General features: G+C 41.2%; 1 protein-coding gene across 1 annotated transcript; it reads left to right on the forward strand.

Moving 5' to 3' along the window:
* Positions 1–1,618: 1,618 nt before the first annotated feature.
* On the forward strand, positions 1,619–4,282 carry LOC110620653 (ankyrin repeat-containing protein NPR4). The gene is made up of 2 exons (XM_021764462.2): positions 1,619–2,478; positions 2,910–4,282. Exons 1-2 carry the CDS (start codon positions 1,888–1,890, stop codon positions 3,702–3,704), a joined length of 1,386 nt encoding a protein of 461 aa, XP_021620154.1. The 5' UTR covers positions 1,619–1,887; the 3' UTR covers positions 3,705–4,282.
* The last annotated feature ends 15,089 nt before the right edge of the window (positions 4,283–19,371 follow it).

Here is a 19,371-nt window from a genome sequence, read left to right on the forward strand (position 1 = left end):
TTAAAATTAAAAAATTTAGATTAAAATATAAATATGATTTTTTTTAGTTAATTGGTCATAAAAAAATGATGATGAAAGCTGGCCACGTGCATAAGTGGCACAATTTCATTTGTTGGGTGCGGGTTAAGCACTCTATAAATGCCAATTTCTACATGGTTGTGAAAACTGAAATTTCCTTTTTCATATATAAACTTGCATCATAAGACTGAACAATGCAACAAAAACTCACAACAAAGGTTGAGGGGGAAGATAGACACTACAACATCCATTTATCCGGTAACAAAACTCAAACAAAGTTTTGCAAGAGTGTCCGCTCACAAAATAAAATATTTACTTATAATATCTAATTATAATAATTGATAAAATACAATAATTAGTCAAAATAAATTATGAATTATTACCATAGAATAAAGTCACATCACCAACCTCTTCTTTTTTTTTATCACTTAACTTATTCTTGTTACTTTAAATGTCTTCTTCTTAAACTTTTTGATAGGTTTCTTAAACTTAGAATAATCTACTTTGTACTAACTCGATTTGATGAGCTCATAATAAATAATTTCTTTTTTACTTGATTCACCTTATTCTTTTTAAAACTCTTTTTTAGAATGACCTTTCTATTTTGAAGTAGCACTTTTCTTATTCTTCTTATCACCAAAGCCAACTCTTCTTCATTTAGCTCTTCTTCTTTTTTACTAGATTTTTCGAAAGATATTTTTATAGCAATATTCTTTTTAGCTTTACTGGCTTCTTCCACTTGCTCTCTTTTGAGTGTCATCTCATAATCAATGAGATTCCTCAAAATTTTATCCAATTGTACATTGCTCAAGTTTTTAGTATCCTTTAAGGAGATCATCTTTAATAGCTAATCCTTTGATACATATCTATGAATTTTCTTCATCAATTCTTCATTTGTGAATGTCTTCCCAAAATAATTCATCTCTCCAATAATCTTAATGAGCCTATAATAGATTTGGCTAACAGTTTCGTCATATTTCATTTTGAATAACTCATATTGATAGATGATGGATTCCATCTTATTTTCTTTGACTTAATTGGTGCTTTCACGAGTACAACTAAAGCATCTCAAATATATGTGGCCTTATATAATTGAAACTTAATTTTTAATTCTATCTTATTCCTTTGATTAATTTGGATTTGTATCGAATATATCAATTAAGAGAAAAAAGTGTTTCCGCTCAAATTTAAAAAATATATCATATTAAAAGCTTAAACTCGAGGTCTATCATATTAAAAGCTCAAATTCGAGATCTCATATTAAAAGTGAACGGTCTTTACATTCATCTTACTTGTTGGAAATAAAAAGAAAAAAATTAAATATTTTAACTTGGATAATTGTAATTTAAATAATTAATAATATAAATAATTTATTTATATTATTAGTATTTTTAATTATAATATTTTAATTTAAATATTTCTTCATTATAAATAATTTAATTGTATATATATTTTTAAATTTAATTGGAAATATAAATTTTTCCAAATTAAAATTTAATCTATTTTTCTTTGTAATTATTTTTAAATTTTAAAAAAGTATAATTATAAATAGGCATTATAATTATTTATTTAATCTTATACAGCTGAATCCCGATTTAACCCAATTAAATTAAATACTTAATTTTCTGCTTGATTTTAAACGTCAATTCTAATATGTAAAAGTTTGTACATGTTAAAAATAAAAAATAAAAAGGAAAATCAATTACAATTCCCATTTTTAAGATCAAAAGGGGTAAAGCAATGTCTGGCCAAGTCGACGAGTTGACGAAGACTTTGAAAGCCTAGTCAAGCTCTACTGTATGCTTTGTGTTGAAAGGTTTCTGCAACGTCTTGACAACGAAGTAAGCTCGGCATACCTTGTCTGCGAGAATGGATCGAATTGGAAGGCTATTTAAGGCAGCACAAATGGGAGACACCGATGATCTACATTCCTTAATTGATGAGGATGAGCTGATTCTTTCTCGCAGTTCTCTATCTGACACAGCAGATACTGCGTTGCACATTGCAACATTAGCTGGAAAGCTTATTTTTGTGGAGGAGGTAATGGCCCGCAAGTCTGAAGCTGAGAGACCCAATGCAGATGGTTTTAGCCCAATTCATATGGCTTCGGCAAATGGGTATGCAGAGATAGTGCGAGTGTTCCTGTCAAGTGACAAGCAAAAGATGTGTCATCTCAGAAGTGGAGATGGAAGAACAGCACTTCATTTTGCTGTAATTACAGGGAGTGTTGACGTTATAAGTGAATTGATCGCAGCGGTTCCTGATTGCAAGAATGATTTGACTGCTGAGGGAGATTCTGTGTTTCACCTTGCAGTGAAGAACTGCCAGTTTGAGGCTTTTCGACGGCTTGTTCTTATGCTCAAGGAAATCAACCAACAAGAGATGAATGAGATGCTGAATGCTCAGGACTGCAATGGCAACACAATTCTTCATCTTGCAACCTCTAAAAAGCAGCACAGAGTAGGTTTATTTATCTTTCTCTCTCCTTCTTTTATTTATTTATTTATTTATTTTTTTAAAAAAAGAAGAAAAAAAATGCAAGCTCATAAGTTCATAAAATTTTTAATCCATGTGTTTCTGTATGATTCGTGCCAGTAGACTATGTATGAAGCCTTTTCCTTCTTCTCTAAAAATATGTGGATCATGCTTATCCTTAAATCCCTTTATATGAGAAAGATGTTATTTCACACAAGCTGAATATAAGGCAAAAGTGCTTCATATCTAACTTAGGAATCCTGTTTCTACAAAATGTCTTTTGGGGTGATGTTAGGCTCGATCAATATTGGACAAAATACCCCTTTCAATTAGATGAATGGAACGAGTATATACTGTGTTTCAGTGATTATTTGGGATTAATTACCAATTCTTCTTCTTCTTTTAATGCCAAACAGATTGTTAAAGTCCTGTTGGGTACGGATGATGCCATTGCTATAGATAAAGTGGACGTGAACCTCAAGAACAAGAACAATTTAACTGCGCTTGACATGTTTGATTTTCCAGAAAAGTCTACAAGTGAAGCAGATGCAAATTGGAAGAGCATCCGCAGAATGCTTCAAGATGCAGGAGCACTTCAAAGCCAAGACATTGTTATACTTCAACATGAGAATCCTAGTGTATGTTTCAATTGTCTTCCTCAGAAGCTGCGAAAGTATCTCTCGGAACAAGTTTCCTCCTTTCTTACATGTGAGCTCTGGTTGAAACTAAAAAGGGAAGTAAAAAATTCACCCTCAGAGATGCGAAGTGCAGTGATGGTGGTGGCAGTACTAATTGCAACTGTCACATTTCAAGCAGTTTTAAGCCCCCCAGGTGGTTTTCAACAACCCAATGATGGCCAACATTCAAACGGAATGGCTGCAATATCATCTGATGTCGTGATTTTCACTGCCCTTATGCTTTTGAATTTGGTCGGATTCTTTTCATCCATTGTTATGATTCTAATGCTCCTAAGTGGATTTCCTCTGAAGCTTCTGCTCCGGATTGCTGTCCTAGCCACAACTGGTAGCTTTCTGATCACTATATTTTACATTGGACCAACTAAACTCATTGTCCCTTTTACAGTGGCAATGATCATGGCTGCCATTGTTTTGCTGCAAGTCCTTCTCTTCATTGTTTGGCTAGGACGTAGATTTGTAAATTTTGGCAGTTGTTGTGGTGCTTCTATAATAGAAAACAATGATGGGGTATGAGAAACTAATTGCGTAAACAATTGGGTTAGTTTCATATTAAATGGAAAAGTTGATGAACAATGTTTCATTAGATTTTCGATCATATCAACTAGGAGAATGAACCCTTAAATCCCCTGAATCTCGTCAGCCTGTATTGCTCACTTTGTCCCATTTTCTATTTGCTTAATTTTGATTTCTTGAAGATTATTGCTCCCATAAGTCCTCTGAATCTCATCCCCTGACTCCCCTAAGGCTTTTGCTGCCAGAATATGGGCAGCTACATTACCGTGCCTCCTAACAAAGGAAAAGGCGACGAGATTACAGGCTATGGGCTATGAGATTTTACATTTCCATATGAGTAGCGATCATGAGCTCACTAAGAAGCTACCAATACCTTGCCATTTCCAGTTGCTAGATTTGACACCAACTAAATGATTCTCATAGCTTGTAGCTGTTTATTTTGGTTTTGTGTAGAATTCATAATATTAAGAAGAAATGAGCCTGGAAAAATTTAAGACTTAGAACAGAAAAATAATGAATATGAAAACTCCATACTTAGTGTAATAACCCGAAAATCGGACCGTTACCGGCGTTAGGGTTTAGATCGATTTAAAATCATTGAATCCTGTAACAAACTTACTATACATTCTGTTATATTTGATATAATCCCAAATATGATCTTAAAATGGACCTAAAATATTTTCATAACATGAATCAAGATTTAACATGTGCATATATACGTAACTAAAAATATAAACTAATGCTAGAGTTCTCATCAAATGCTCTAGTATGGATAATAAGATCATTAAGAAGGAGATTATAAAAAAAAAACTCGGGTAAAACACAATTTTAAACTATAATACATTATATATCACAACTAAACTATTACATAAGAGTTATACCATAGAATATTGTTAACCTCCTAGGCTAACTCTGGTTCTAAAAATCTGGAGTTAAGGGAAAATGATAAACTATTAGAACCTAGTGAGCAAAAGCATAACATAAAACATTTTAATAAAACATATGATCATGTGAATGCGTCATAATACAAACAATTCATATCAAGATAGACTTGTCACCACTAACCCTCCATAAAGCCAACAGTATTCGGCCCACAATGCATGCTCCTCAGAACTTTCTCTTAAACATCACATAATATATCCATTGTGCTAAGGGCGTAGAATGGACGCTCTTGTCTTTCTCTTATATAGTGCCAATGGCGTAGAATGGGTCTCAACCTAGACTTCTGTATCCGTCATAACATATCATAACATACTCAAGACTAGTGGGTCATCCAACATCCATCCACAACAACAATTAATTATGTAATGTATCATATTCATGAGTTTTAATACAAAACAACATATTTATATATACATGGCATTTGTGATGCATGAACATGCTTAAAATATTTAATTTTCTTTAAAATAATAGTTTAATTTAATTCTACTCAAATTTGATTGACGCAAATCTAGATTTGAAGCAATTATCTCACTGCCGACCTCTATGGTTTTCTAAGTCCAATCTTACATAAATGGACTTAAATGAGTGATCAAACATGACTTTTGCAACTCTTAAAACTACTCCAATAAACTCTAAAAGCACATAAAAAAGTGTATAGAAAATAAGTTAAAAATGGCTGGACAGGAGACTTTCGGCAGCAGGTTCAGTGGTCGAAAGTCCCCTTACAGATCCGAAAGTCAAACTTTCAAAGACAAGTTAAGCTGCCTAAAGGGTAGCCTTTGCAAGTGGGTTCGACGATCGAACTTGGATTCTTCTGCAATGCAGAATCCGATTTTGCCTTCTGTCAGCAGCCCCCAAAAGGAAAGCAAACGCTTCAACAATACAAAGAAATATACAACATTGACTTAGAAGGTTCAGAACGACTTAAGAAATACCAAAACACCAATATGCAATCAAATCAGTACATTTATCATACAGGAATTTAGCATAAAAGAAACAAGCATAACCTTGCATGCAAATCCAACTAACTCCCCCAAAACATAAAGAAATTCGGATTGCAACTCCACAAATCAAAAAGAAATTTGAAATCACAACTTATTGCTTGGAGGAACAAGGACCACATCAACAAAGGATTCAGAGAAGAGGAAGAGATAAGCTCCAAAGTGTCCCAAAAGCTAAAACTCGAAAACCCAAGCTTGATTCTTCAAAATAAAAAATAAAATCATGAATTTCTGAAAGATTTATGGAATATTAAAGCGAAAATATCAAGAGTTTTTCTTAGGCTCATCTCTGCCCGAAAATGGAGAAAATCTTTCTCCATTTTTACGTTGAGCTTAATTTATAGGTGGACTGGAAAAGGCACATTCAGCGGCTGAATTTAGAGGTTCGGCAGCCAAACTTGAAATTTCTGAAATACATTTTTTTAAAATAACACATTTTAAAATATTGTTTAAGTATCGACTCTCTAGTCTCCCAGGTACACTCTTCCATATTGTGCTGATTTTATAAAAACTTTACCATCATAATTTTCTTGTTTCTCAGCTTTTTGATCTATGTGTCTACAATCCGTACTGGCAGCTCAACATAGGTGAGATCTCCTAGGATCTCTACATCAGGCTCACTTAAAACCTTACCTGGATCTGATACGAATTTTTGTAACATAGAAATATAGAAAACCATATGGATTCTCTCCATGGAAGCAGATAAATCTAACTTCTAAGATACATTTTCAATCTTTTGTAATATTTTGAAAGGTTCAATGTACCTTGGAGCTAGTTTGTAATACCCGGCTAGACTCCGGTATCGGAATTCCTACCGTCCGGTGGAATCTCGGATGTCGGAAGTCTCTAGAAGGGGAAAACCATGTTTTATGAAATGTTTTTAATGTATTTTATGCTTTTAAGTGAAAAGGAATTGAGTTTTGAATGAAAAAGACCAAAGGAGGCTTTGCCAGGTTCGGCCGCCGAAAGTGAGGATCGGCCGCCGAACATGGTGGGGTTTTGGGAGCGCTTTAGGCCTCCGAAAGCCTTGTTTGAAAGACTCAAGGTTCGGCCGCCGAACCTCATGTTCGGCCGCCGAACATGCATGAGATGTGGGGGCACGTTAGGCCGCCGAAAGGTGGCAGAACCAGCCCTATAAAGGACCCCGTGACCGAAACAGGCGAGGTTTTCTCTCCCATTTCGGCCGACGGTAAGCTTTAGCCCTCCTATGGTCATTTTAAGTGTTTTCCCTCAAATCTTTCAGATTTTAACAAGTTACATCTTGTTTTTGAAGAGTTTTGAAGTTTAAGCAAGTTTTGGAGCTTTGAGGTTCAAGAACCCGAATCTCCCCATTTTCGAGCTAGGATCGTTTCTCTCTCGATCTTCAAGAGGTAAGAGCCGATCTCTAGTTCTATATGTGTTTTAAGTAAGTTTTATGCAAGTTTTTGGGGTAGAAATGCATGAGTAGGCTTGATGGGTTTTTATGAGAAATCCATGGTTTTAATGTGTGTTTATGTGCAATGTGGCTTGCTTGTGTGTTGTAGTTGGGGTTTAAGCTTGTTGGAGACCCCTAAGAGCTTGTATGTTTGAGTATGCTTGTTGTAGAATAGGTTTAGGCATGTTTGATTGTGTAGGGGGTTGTTTTGGGCATGAAGAACCAAGTTTCTGCCCTTTGGCAGAAACCAGGTTCGGCAGCCGAAGGTACTTTCGGCCGCCGAACCAGCTTGGGAGGCAGCTTTAGGCTGCCGAAGCTTGCCCCCGAAAGTTTGAGTTTCGGCTCTGTCCGAGACTTTCGGCCGCCGAAGGTGCCGCCGAACATGCATGAGTTTCGTCTCTGTCTGGGAGTTTCGGCCGCCGAAGGTGCCGCCGAACCTGCCTGACTTTCGGCTCTGGAGGGACTTTCGGCCGCCGAAGGTGCCGCCGAAAGTGCCCTTCCCAGCCTTTTCTTGCATGTTTTCTAGGGATGTTTTGAGGTGTTTTTAGGAGGTTTTTGGGGGTATGTTTAGAGTTATGTTCTTGTTGTTTGGTGCCTCATTCGAGTCCACCTGTGTAGGTTCGGACCCGAGGACCCGAGACCCCCGGTTGTGAGATAGTCTTTCAGAGTCCGTCGTTAAAGCTTCGGTCACCAGGTGAGTGGGATTATTTCCCTAAGTTTTAAGTAATGAATAAATGAACAAATGAATGAATCTGATAGCATACTCATGCATCATTAATGCCATGCGATGTTTCAGGATGTTTGCATTAGAAATTCACGAATATGTTGCATTGCATAATTTGATGTTGATGTGGATGGTTATTGGGTGATCCATAGTCCTCTAATGTTATGTTATGATGATATGTTATGGAAGACCAGTGAGGCCCATTCTACGCCCCTGGCACTATGTAAGAGAAAGACCAGCGAGGCCCATTCTACGCCCCTGGCACTTTGGAATGTTATGTTATGTATGTTATGTAAGAGAAAGACCAGCGAGGCCCATTCTACGCCCCTGGCACTTGGAGATGTGAGGACTAATGGTGACAATACCATCCTTTATGTGATTAAATGTGATGTGTTGCATTTCATGAAAGCATGTAAAGTAAAAGTTATGTTATTTAATGTTATTAATAAAATGAATAATAATATACCTAAAAAGTGTGGAATTAAAGCAAATGCTAATAATAAAATGGAGAATAAAATACCTAAAAATGGAGGAATTAATATCATGTTTTTACTTTTGCTCACTGGGCTTTTTAGCTCACCCCTCTCCCCTAACCCCAGTCTTGCAGGTACCGTGTAGATAGAGGAGTCAGAAGAGTAAGAGAAGTTTATGTAATAGCATAGCTGTGGACATGGTTTATTCATAATGTAAAAGTATGTTATGTAATGTAAGTTTTATAGTGTGCTTGACTAGAGTCTGTTGTAATCCCTTAAATACATGAGATAAATGTTTTATGATGTTTATGTAACCCAAGCCTGCTATATGTTATGTACCCCATTGGAGTAATTGTTGAGAACTCCACTGAGGGGTTTATGTTATGTTTATGCATGCACAGGCTAGGCTGGGTAAAGAAACGTGTGAATGAAAGAAAAGTTTAAATTTTTATGTATGTTTTGGTTCATGTATGGGATTGAACAGGTTCACAGGATGTATGTTTGGCTTGCTACGGGTTCCGGCGGCCTTAAGCCGACCTGGATCCTAGCGCCGGTAGCGGTCCGGTTTCCGGGTCGTTACAGAATGGTATCAGAGCCCTAGGTTCATATGGTCGGACCTAGAGTGTCGGGCTCATAGATGTGATAGAACGGTCAAGCACAATAGGAAATCATGTCCACTAGGATAGGATGTAGAGTCCTGTCTTGCATGAAAGTATGTATGCCATGAGATATGCTATGTATATGATGTGGGTTCATGTGTGTCCACATGAACCATTTGATGCTGATGTTTTGTATCTGTGCTGTTTTTCAGTAAACAGAATGCGAGGAACTCGTCGATCAGCTAGATTGACTAGAGTACCACCGGAGGATGAGGGCACGAGCGCCCGTCCTCCAGCATTGCCAAGGGCGATGTCAAGCAGGTCCAACAGAGACAGAACAGTGAGGGACCCTAGAAGGTCTCTGGATCTGGGTAGAAGCAGATCAGTAAGGGGTACAGTTCAGGAAAGGATGTCAGTTGATGACGAGGTAGAGATGGATGTGGAGCAGAGGAGGGATGGTAACCTTGGTGTAAACATGCCAGAAGAGGGCATGGGTGAGTCACAGGGAGGCACTCAGGCCTCGGGGTTTGTTCCTCCACCCCAGTACCCACCTTTTTCACCATACCCCGGGTATTCGATGGGAAGTACATCGGATTACCCCAGTTTTAATCCTTACCCTTCTCACATGCCATATCCACCTTTCTACCCACAGTATCCACAGTACCCTATGTACCCACCTCCATCCTTCCATCCAGGCACGGCAAACCCTATCCCAGGGGATGTCGCACCTCCACCACCAGCAGAACCCACAGTTCCAGAAACCCAAAGACCTCAACCTGCCTCATCTGGAGGGAGCAAGGCCAAGATGACCGACTATATGAAGTTGGGTGCTCCCCAGTTTGATACCGGTGATGATCCGTTTGTGTACCTGGAGAAGGTCAAAACAATTACAGATGAGATAGGTGCTGATGATAGTAGAGCCATTCAGATGGCTGGTTTCACCCTGAAATGCAAAAAGGCCCGTGAGTGGTTCAAGGGCTATGTGAAACCAAGGGTGGACAGTCTTTCATGGGAGGAGTTTGCGAATGAGTTCGCAGGATGGGCTTTCCCTGACAGTTCAAGGGAGCTGAAGATGATTAAGTTTGAACAGCTGAAACAGACAGATGAGATGGGTGTCGATGAGTACACCGATAGATTCTTAGAGTTGTTGCCGTTTGCGGGGCAACATCTGGACACAGATTCGAAGAAGTCGAGGAGGTATACCATGAGGCTCAATTCCAGGTATTCCTCTTTGATTCAGTCAGCCGATAGAGAAAGTTTCCATGCCATTATAGACATGGCCAGGAGAATGGAGGCTAGTGCCGTAATAGAGGGAAAAGTCAATCAGTCTGTGGCACAACCTTCTGGTTCTAAGACCCCAGGTGGGGGAAGGATAGATCCTTCATCCTTGAGTTCAGCTAGTAAGAAGTGGAGCAGTACCACTAAGAAACCAAAGAAGAATAAGTTCTGGAGCAAGATCAAGTCAGGTCTGGGACTAGGAAGTGGCTCAAGCTCTGGTGCTGATAATGCAGTATGTGCAAGGTGTGGTAAGCTACACAGAGGGGTATGCCGTTTTGGGACAACAGCCTGCTACAGGTGTGGGCAGGAGGGACACATGTCCATGGAGTGTCCTAGAGCAGTTCCTATGGCGCGGCCCCAGCAGACTACTTCAGGTAGTGTGGCACAGCCAACAGCTTCAGCCGCGACACAGGCCAGTGGCAGAGGCCGAGGGAGAGGGTCAGCCTCTTCTTCATCAGCTTACAGAGGGGAAGGTCCGTCAGCTCCAGCACGGATCTTCACTATGACGCAGCAGGAGGCAAACGCATCAAACACCGTGGTGTCAGGTAATATCATCATTGGTTGTTCAGATGCTTATGCCTTAATGGACCCGGGTGCATCCCATTCTTTTGTTTCTCCGAGAGCGGTCGAGAGGTTGGGTTTGATGGTCTCTGGGTTAGAGTGTCCCCTATGGGTCAGTGGACCCAAGTGTGACCCGTCAGTGGCAGAGTCAGTCTGCCAGTACAGTCCAGTTTTCATAGAGGGAAGATGCCTATCCGCCGACCTTGTGGTTCTAGACTTGACAGATTTTGACGTCATTCTAGGGATGGATTGGCTATCTACCCATGGTGCTACCTTGGATTGCAGAGACAAGGTAGTTAAGTTCAGATGTCAGGATGGGTCAGAGGTTGTCTTTAGAGGAGACAGGGGGAGTACGCCTAGAGGTTTGATATCAGCCCTACAGGCTCGTAGGCTACTCAGGAGGGGTTGTCGGGGTTATCTAGCTCATGTGAGAGAGCTAGACAGAGATGTCAGAGAGCCCGCCTCAGTGCCTGTGGTTAGAGAGTTCTTAGATGTCTTCCCAGACGAACTACCAGGTTTACCGCCTCCGAGGGAGATAGAGTTCGAGATAGAATTGATGCCAGGAACCAGACCGATCTCTATCCCTCCCTACAGGATGGCGCCAGCAGAGCTGAAGGAGCTTAAAGAACAGTTGCAAGAGCTGGTAGATAAGGGTTTCATCCGACCGAGTACCTCACCCTTGGGGTGCTCCAGTGTTGTTCGTGAAAAAGAAGGATGGATCCCTTAGACTTTGTATCGACTACAGACAGTTGAACAAGGTCACTACCAAGAACAAGTACCCGTTGCCTAGGATCGATGATCTATTCGACCAGCTAGCAGGAGCAGGTTGTTTCTCCAAAATAGATCTGAGATCTGGGTACCATCAGCTGAGGATCAGAGATGAAGACGTGCCAAAGACAGCTTTCAGGACCAGATATGGGCATTATGAGTTCCTAGTGATGCCGTTCGGGTTAACAAACGCCCCTGCAGCATTCATGGATCTCATGAACAGAGTATTTAGCCAATACCTGGATCACTTCGTTATTGTCTTCATAGATGATATCTTAGTGTATTCCAGGAATGCAGAAGAGCATGCCCATCATCTGCGGTTGGTCTTGCAGACTTTGAGGGAACATGGCTTGTATGCCAAGTTCTCTAAATGTGAGTTCTGGCTGAGGAGCATTTCGTTCTTGGGGCATGTAGTGTCAGAGAATGGTATTGAGGTGGACCCCAAGAAGACAGAAACTGTGGCTAACTGGCCTAGACCCTCTTCAGTGACAGAGATTAGAAGTTTCTTGGGTTTGGCAGGTTACTACAGGAGGTTCGTTCAGGACTTCTCAAAGATAGCAGCTCCTCTGACCAGGTTAACCAGGAAGAATCAGAAGTTTCTGTGGACCGACCAGTGCGAAGAGAGTTTTGAAGAGCTTAAGAAGAGGTTGACTTCAGCACCAGTTTTAGCTCTGCCATCTAGTGATGAGGACTTTACAGTCTTTTGTGATGCATCCCGTGTGGGACTGGGTTGTGTACTGATGCAGAATGAGAGGGTGATTGCTTATGCTTCTAGGCAGCTGAAGAAGCATGAGTTGAATTACCCCACACATGACCTTGAGATGGCAGCAGTAATCTTTGCACTCAAGATGTGGAGGCACTACCTCTATGGGGTAAAATGTGAGATCTTTACAGATCATAAGAGCCTGCAGCACATCCTGAGTCAAAGAGATTTGAATTTGAGGCAAAGAAGATGGGTAGAACTGCTCAGTGACTACGATTGCAAAATCCAGTATCATCCGGGTAAGGCTAATGTAGTAGCTGATGCCTTAAGCCGGAAATCACTCGGCAGTCTATCCCACATCACAGCAGAACGAAGACCAGTAGTAAAGGAGTTCTACAAGCTCATCGAAGAAGGGCTACAGTTGGAGTTGTCGGGTACAGGTGCCTTGTTGGCTCAGATGAAAGTGACACCCGTGTTCCTTGAGCAAATTGCTCAGAAACAGCATGAGGACCCCGAGTTAGTGAAGATTGCCAGGACTGTTCAGTCAGGCAATGATAGTGAGTTCAGATTCGACAGTAAGGGGATCCTCCGCTATGGGAGTCGATTATGTGTACCAGACGACATAGGGCTAAAAGGAGACATTATGAGAGAGGCTCATAATGCAAGATACAGCATTCACCCCGGAGCCACCAAGATGTATCAAGATTTGAAGAAAGTTTATTGGTGGCCAGCAATGAAGAAAGAAGTGGCACAGTTCGTGTCAGCCTGCGAAGTGTGTCAGAGGGTGAAGCTGGAACATCAGAAGCCAGCTGGAATGCTTAACCCGCTACCTATTCCAGAATGGAAATGGGAAAATATAGCTATGGACTTTGTAGTAGGGTTACCGGCGACGTCCAACAGAGTGGACTCCATATGGGTGGTTGTGGATAGACTCACCAAATCTGCCCACTTCATCCCTGTCAGGAGTGGCTACTCTGTGGACAAGTTGGCACAGGTGTATGTAGATGAGATCGTCAGGCTGCATGGGGTTCCTGTTTCGATAGTGTCAGATAGAGGGCCCCAGTTCACCTCCAGGTTTTGGCGGAGTCTGCAGAATGCCATGGGTACTAGGTTGGATTTCAGTACTGCCTTCCACCCCCAGACTGATGGACAGTCAGAAAGAACCATCCAGACTATCGAGGATATGCTCAGAATGTGTGTGCTGGACTTTGGCGGTTCTTGGAGGCAGCATCTACCTTTGGTGGAGTTTGCCTACAATAACAGCCATCATGCTAGCATCGGGATGGCTCCATATGAAGCTTTGTACGGAAGGAAGTGCAGATCACCTGTTTGTTGGGAGGAAGTTGGAGAGAAGGCCTTGGCAGGGCCTGAGCTAGTAGAGATTACCAGCAGGGTAGTACCCATAATCAGAGAAAGAATCAAGACTGCTGCAAGCAGACAGAAGAGTTATGCAGACATCCGCAAAAGGCAGTTAGAGTTTCAGGAGGGGGATCTGGTATTGCTAAAGGTGTCTCCAATGAAGGGAGTGGTTCGCTTCGGGAAGAAAGGTAAACTAGCCCCACGATACATCGGACCCTTTGAAATCTTGCAAAAGATTGGGAATGTGTCGTACAAGCTAGATTTACCTGCTTCAATGGCAAGAATCCATCCGGTCTTCCATGTTTCGATGTTGAGGAAGTTTGTGTCAGATCCGAGCAAGGTTCTTAGTGAGCCTGATGTGGAGGTCCAAGAGGATCTCACCTATGTTGAACTGCCAGTACGGATCATAGACACACAGATCAGAAAGTTAAGAAACAAGGAAATCCCGATGGTGAAAGTCCTGTGGAACCACCACAACTTGGAAGAGTGCACTTGGGAGACACGGGAGTCTATGCTCCAGCAGTACCCTCAGCTCTTTTAAGGTTAGATCCCTATGTGTTGTTGTGCCTTATATGTATGTTATATGTTTGCCATGTTTTGTGTTGTTTGGTGAACATTCGGGGACGAATGTTCTTAAGGGGGGAAGAATGTAATACCCGGCTAGACTCCGGTATCGGAATTCCTACCGTCCGGTGGAATCTCGGATGTCGGAAGTCTCTAGAAGGGGAAAACCATGTTTTATGAAATGTTTTTAATGTATTTTATGCTTTTAAGTGAAAAGGAATTGAGTTTTGAATGAAAAAGACCAAAGGAGGCTTTGCCAGGTTCGGCCGCCGAAAGTGAGGATCGGCCGCCGAACATGGTGGGGTTTTGGGAGCGCTTTAGGCCTCCGAAAGCCTTGTTTGAAAGACTCAAGGTTCGGCCGCCGAACCTCATGTTCGGCCGCCGAACATGCATGAGATGTGGGGGCACGTTAGGCCGCCGAAAGGTGACAGAACCTGCCCTATAAAGGACCCCGTGACCGAAACAGGCGAGGTTTTCTCTCCCATTTCGGCCGACGGTAAGCTTTAGCCCTCCTATGGTCATTTTAAGTGTTTTCCCTCAAATCCTTTAGATCTTAACAAGTTACATCTTGTTTTTGAAGAGTTTCAAAGTTTAAGCAAGTTTTGGAGCTTTGAGGTTCAAGAACTCGAATCTCCCCATTTTCGAGCTAGGATCGTTTCTCTCTCGATCTTCAAGAGGTAAGAGCCGATCTCTAGTTCTATATGTGTTTTAAGTAAGTTTTATGCAAGTTTTTGGGGTAGAAATGCATGAGTAGGCTTGATGAGTTTTTATGAGAAATCCATGGTTTTAATGTGTGTTTATGTGCAATGTGGCTTGCTTGTGTGTTGTAGTTGGGGTTTAAGCTTGTTGGAGACCCCTAGGAGCTTGTATGTTTGAGTATGCTTGTTGTAGAATAGGTTTAGGCATGTTTGATTGTGTAGGGGGTTGTTTTGGGCATGAAGAACCAAGTTTCTGCCCTTTGGCAGAAACCAGGTTCGGCAGCCGAAGGTACTTTCGGCCGCCGAACCAGCTTGGGAGGCAGCTTTAGGCTGCCGAAGCTTGCCCCCGAAAGTTTGAGTTTCGGCTCTGTCCGAGACTTTCGGCCGCCGAAGGTGCCGCCGAACATGCATGAGTTTCGTCTCTGTCTGGGAGTTTCGGCCGCCGAAGGTGCCGCCGAACCTGCCTGACTTTCGGCTCTGGAGGGACTTTCGGCCGCCGAAGGTGCCGCCGAAAGTGCCCTTCCCAGCCTTTTCTTGCATGTTTTCTAGGGATGTTTTGAGGTGCTTTTAGGAGGTTTTTGGGGGTATGTTTAGAGTTATGTTCTTGTTGTTTGGTGCCTCATTTGAGTCCACCTGTGTAGGTTCGGACCCGAGGACCCGAGACCCCCGGTTGTGAGATAGTCTTTCAGAGTCCGTCGTTAAAGCTTCGGTCACCAGGTGAGTGGGATCTTTCCCTAAGTTTTTAGAATAAATGAACAAATGAATGAATCTGATAGCATACTCATGCATCATTAATGCCATGCGATGTTTCAGGATGTTTGCATTAGAAATTCACGAATATGTTGCATTGCATAATTTGATGTTGATGTGGATGGTTATTGGGTGATCCATAGTCCTCTAATGTTATGTTATGATGATATGTTATGGAAGACCAGTGAGGCCCATTCTACGCCCCTGGCACTATGTAAGAGAAAGACCAGCGAGGCCCATTCTACGCCCCTGGCACTTTGGAATGTTATGTTATGTATGTTATGTAAGAGAAAGACCAGCGAGGCCCATTCTACGCCCCTGGCACTTGGAGATGTGAGGACTAATGGTGACAATACCATCCTTTATGTGATTAAATGTGATGTGTTGCATTTCATGAAAGCATGTAAAGTAAAAGTTATGTTATTTAATGTTATTAATAAAATGAATAATAATATATCTAAAAAGTGTGGAATTAAAGCAAATGCTAATATTAAAATGGAGAATAAAATACCTAAAAATGGAGGAATTAATATCATGTTTTTACTTTTGCTCACTGGGCTTTTTAGCTCACCCCTCTCCCCTAACCCCAGTCTTGCAGGTACCGTGTAGATAGAGGAGTCAGAAGAGTAAGAGAAGTTTATGTAATAGCATAGCTGTGGACATGGTTTATTCATAATGTAAAAGTATGTTATGTAATGTAAGTTTTATAGTGTGCTTGACTAGAGTCTGTTGTAATCCCTTAAATACATGAGATAAATGTTTTATGATGTTTATATAACCCAAGCCTGCTATATGTTATGTACCCCATTGGAGTAATTGTTGAGAACTCCACTGAGGGGTTTATGTTATGTTTATGCATGCACAGGCTAGGCTGGGTAAAGAAATGTGTGAATGAAAGAAAAGTTTAAATTTTTATGTATGTTTTGGTTCATGTATGGGATTGAACAGGTTCACAGGATGTATGTTTGGCTTGCTACGGGTTCCGGCGGCCTTAAGCCGACCTGGATCCTAGCGCCGGTAGCGGTCCGGTTTCCGGGTCGTTACATAGTTTACCTTTCTTTCAAAAAGAAATCACCCCTTTCAAAAAGAAATCACTCCTTTCATAGGAGACACCTTAAGCAAAACTACATCTCCCTCTTGAAAGACAACTTGCTTCCTACGGATGTCTGCATAGCTCTTTTGCCTACTCACATCTGTTCTGATTCTTTTTCTAACGATTGGCACCATTTTATTGGTGATCTCTACTAATTCTAGCCCTGCTAAAGCCCTTTCTCCTACTTCTTTGCAATAAACATATGATCTATTTTTCCTCTCATACAAACCCTCATAATAAGCCATTCCAATGCTAGCATGATAACTATTATTGTAAGCAAACTCCACCAATAGTAGATGTTGCTTCCAAGAACCACCAAAGTCTAGCACACACATCCTTAATATGTCCTCTATGATTTGGATGATTCTTTCTGATTGTTTATAAGTCTGTGGATAGAAACAAGTGCTAAAATCTAACCTTGTTCCCATAGCATTTTGCAGACTTTACTAAAATCTGAAGGTAAACTGGGATTCCCTATATGGCACTATAGAAAATGGAGCCTAAGACAAGATCTGTGACAACTTGTCCATAGAGTAACCACGTCTAACAGCAATAAAATGGGCAGATTTGGTCAATCTATCCACTATTACCCATATAGAGTCATGTTTGTTGGATGTTATTGGTAACCCCACTATGAAATCCATTGCCACGTGTTCCCTTTTCCATTCTTGAATTAGTAGTGGTTTGACCATTTCAGCTGGCTTTTGATGTTCTAACTTGACCCGCTGAAACACCTCACAAGCAGACACAAACTTAGCCACTTCTCTCTTCATAGAAGACCACTAGTATACTTCTTCAAATTATGATACATCTTGATAGCTCTAGAGTAGACATTATACCTGGCATTATGAGCTTCTCTCATAAAGTCTCCTTTCAATCATATATCATCTGGTACACCTAATTTATTTCTATAACAAAGAATCCATCGATTGTCAAACCTGAAATCACCATTCTTACCTTATTGAACTGCTCTTGCTATTTTCACCAACTCTAGGTCTTTGTGTTGTTTCTGTGCCACTTCTACTATAAATACAAGTGTCAATTTCATTTGTGCCATCAAAGCACCTATACTAGACAACTGCAACTGTAAGCCTTTATTACTAGCCTGTAAAACTCTTTCTGTAACGACCCGAAAATCGGACCGCTACCGGCGCTAGGATCCAGATCGGCTTAAGGCCGCCGGGACCCGTAGCAAGCCTGACATATAACCTATAAACCTGTATAATCCCATACATGATCAACAACATGCATAAAAATTTAAACTTTTCTTTCATTCGTTTCTCATACACCAAACTCAACCTGTGCATGCACTAAAAACATAATCATACACTTGACCCCTCTGTGGGATCTCATCAATGCCCCAATGGGCGATATACATGCATTGAGTTGGCTAACATCTGTATCATCAAATATCTAAGATCATGCATCAACAAGGGATTACAATACTCATAGGGTCAAGCACATCTATAACCTCAATATACCTCATTACATAACATACTGTAATCTCTTACATTACATTATAGTACAACTGTCATGTCCACCATCTAACTATTACATACACATACTTCAAAACTCTGGCTAACCTCCTGGTCTACCCTGTACCTGCACATCTGGGGTTAGGGGAGAGGGGTGAGCTACAAAGCCCAGTGAGCAGAATAGTGAAAAACATACATTAAAATTTCATGCCATTATGTAATGCAACACATCACAACTAATCACATCTCGGATGGTATTGTCACCAATAGTCCTCTACATAGTCCAACTGTGCCGGGACGTAGAATGGGTACAACCGGTCTTTCCCTTATCATAACATATCATGACATACCAATGTGCCAGGGACGTAGAATGGGTACAACCTGGACTTTCTCTTACATCGTGCCAGGGACGTAGAATGGGTACAACCTGGACTTCCATACCATATCATGCCGTAACATCATCATGCCATATGAGGACTAAAGGATCATCCAATAACCAATCCACATCAACATTATAAATGCAATGCAACATATTCGTGAATACTAATGCAAACAACCTAATATATCACATGGCATTCATGATGCATGGATCATGCTCAAAATTCATATTTCATTTATTTTAAAACTTAAGGTTTATTCCACTCACCTCTGGCTAGCTCTGACAAACTCTGTAGCAGCTGGCTCACTGCTGGGGTCCTCGGTTCCTCGGGTCCGAACCTACACAGGTGGACTCCAATGAGGGACCAAACATACATAAACATAACTCTAATATACTCCCCAAAAACCCCCTAAAACATCATAAAATAACTACATAAAAACATGCAAGAAATGGCTGGACAGGGCACTTTCGGCGGCAGGTTCGGCGGCCGAAAGTCCCAGACAGATCCGAAAGTCAGGCACTTTCGGCGGCCGAAAGTCCCAGACAGATCCGAAAGTCCTCTTTCGGGGGCAAGCTTCGGCAGCCGAATGCTGCCTCCACAAGGGGGTTCGGCGGCCGAAACTCCCTTCGGCTGCCGAACCTGGTTTCTCCCAATGGGCAGAAACTTGGTTCAAACGAACCTCTTGCCTCCCAAAACCTCAAATCATGCATAAACTTGTTCTAAAACATGCCTACTCATCATACATCACACCTAGGGGTCTCAAACTATCATATACCCCAACTACAACACTTCAAACACACAAAATCAACATACATTGTTCAAAATCATCATCAAAACCCATAAACTCAGCTTATAGCCTAACATGCAGTTCTACCCCAAAGATCT

Source organism: Manihot esculenta, chromosome 8 (genome assembly GCF_001659605.2).
Source record: "Manihot esculenta cultivar AM560-2 chromosome 8, M.esculenta_v8, whole genome shotgun sequence".
Lineage (NCBI taxonomy): Eukaryota > Viridiplantae > Streptophyta > Magnoliopsida > Malpighiales > Euphorbiaceae > Manihot > Manihot esculenta.

What these genes read in the sequence shown, in the direction of transcription:
- LOC110620653 (XM_021764462.2), top strand. Translation starts at nt 1,888, where the DNA reads ATGGATCGAATTGGAAGGCTATTTAAGGCAGCACAAATGGGAGACACC. An exon ending in CCTCTAAAAAGCAGCACAGA is followed by an intron (nt 2,479 to 2,909) that starts GTAGGTTTATTT and finishes AATGCCAAACAG; the next exon opens with ATTGTTAAAGTCCTGTTGGG.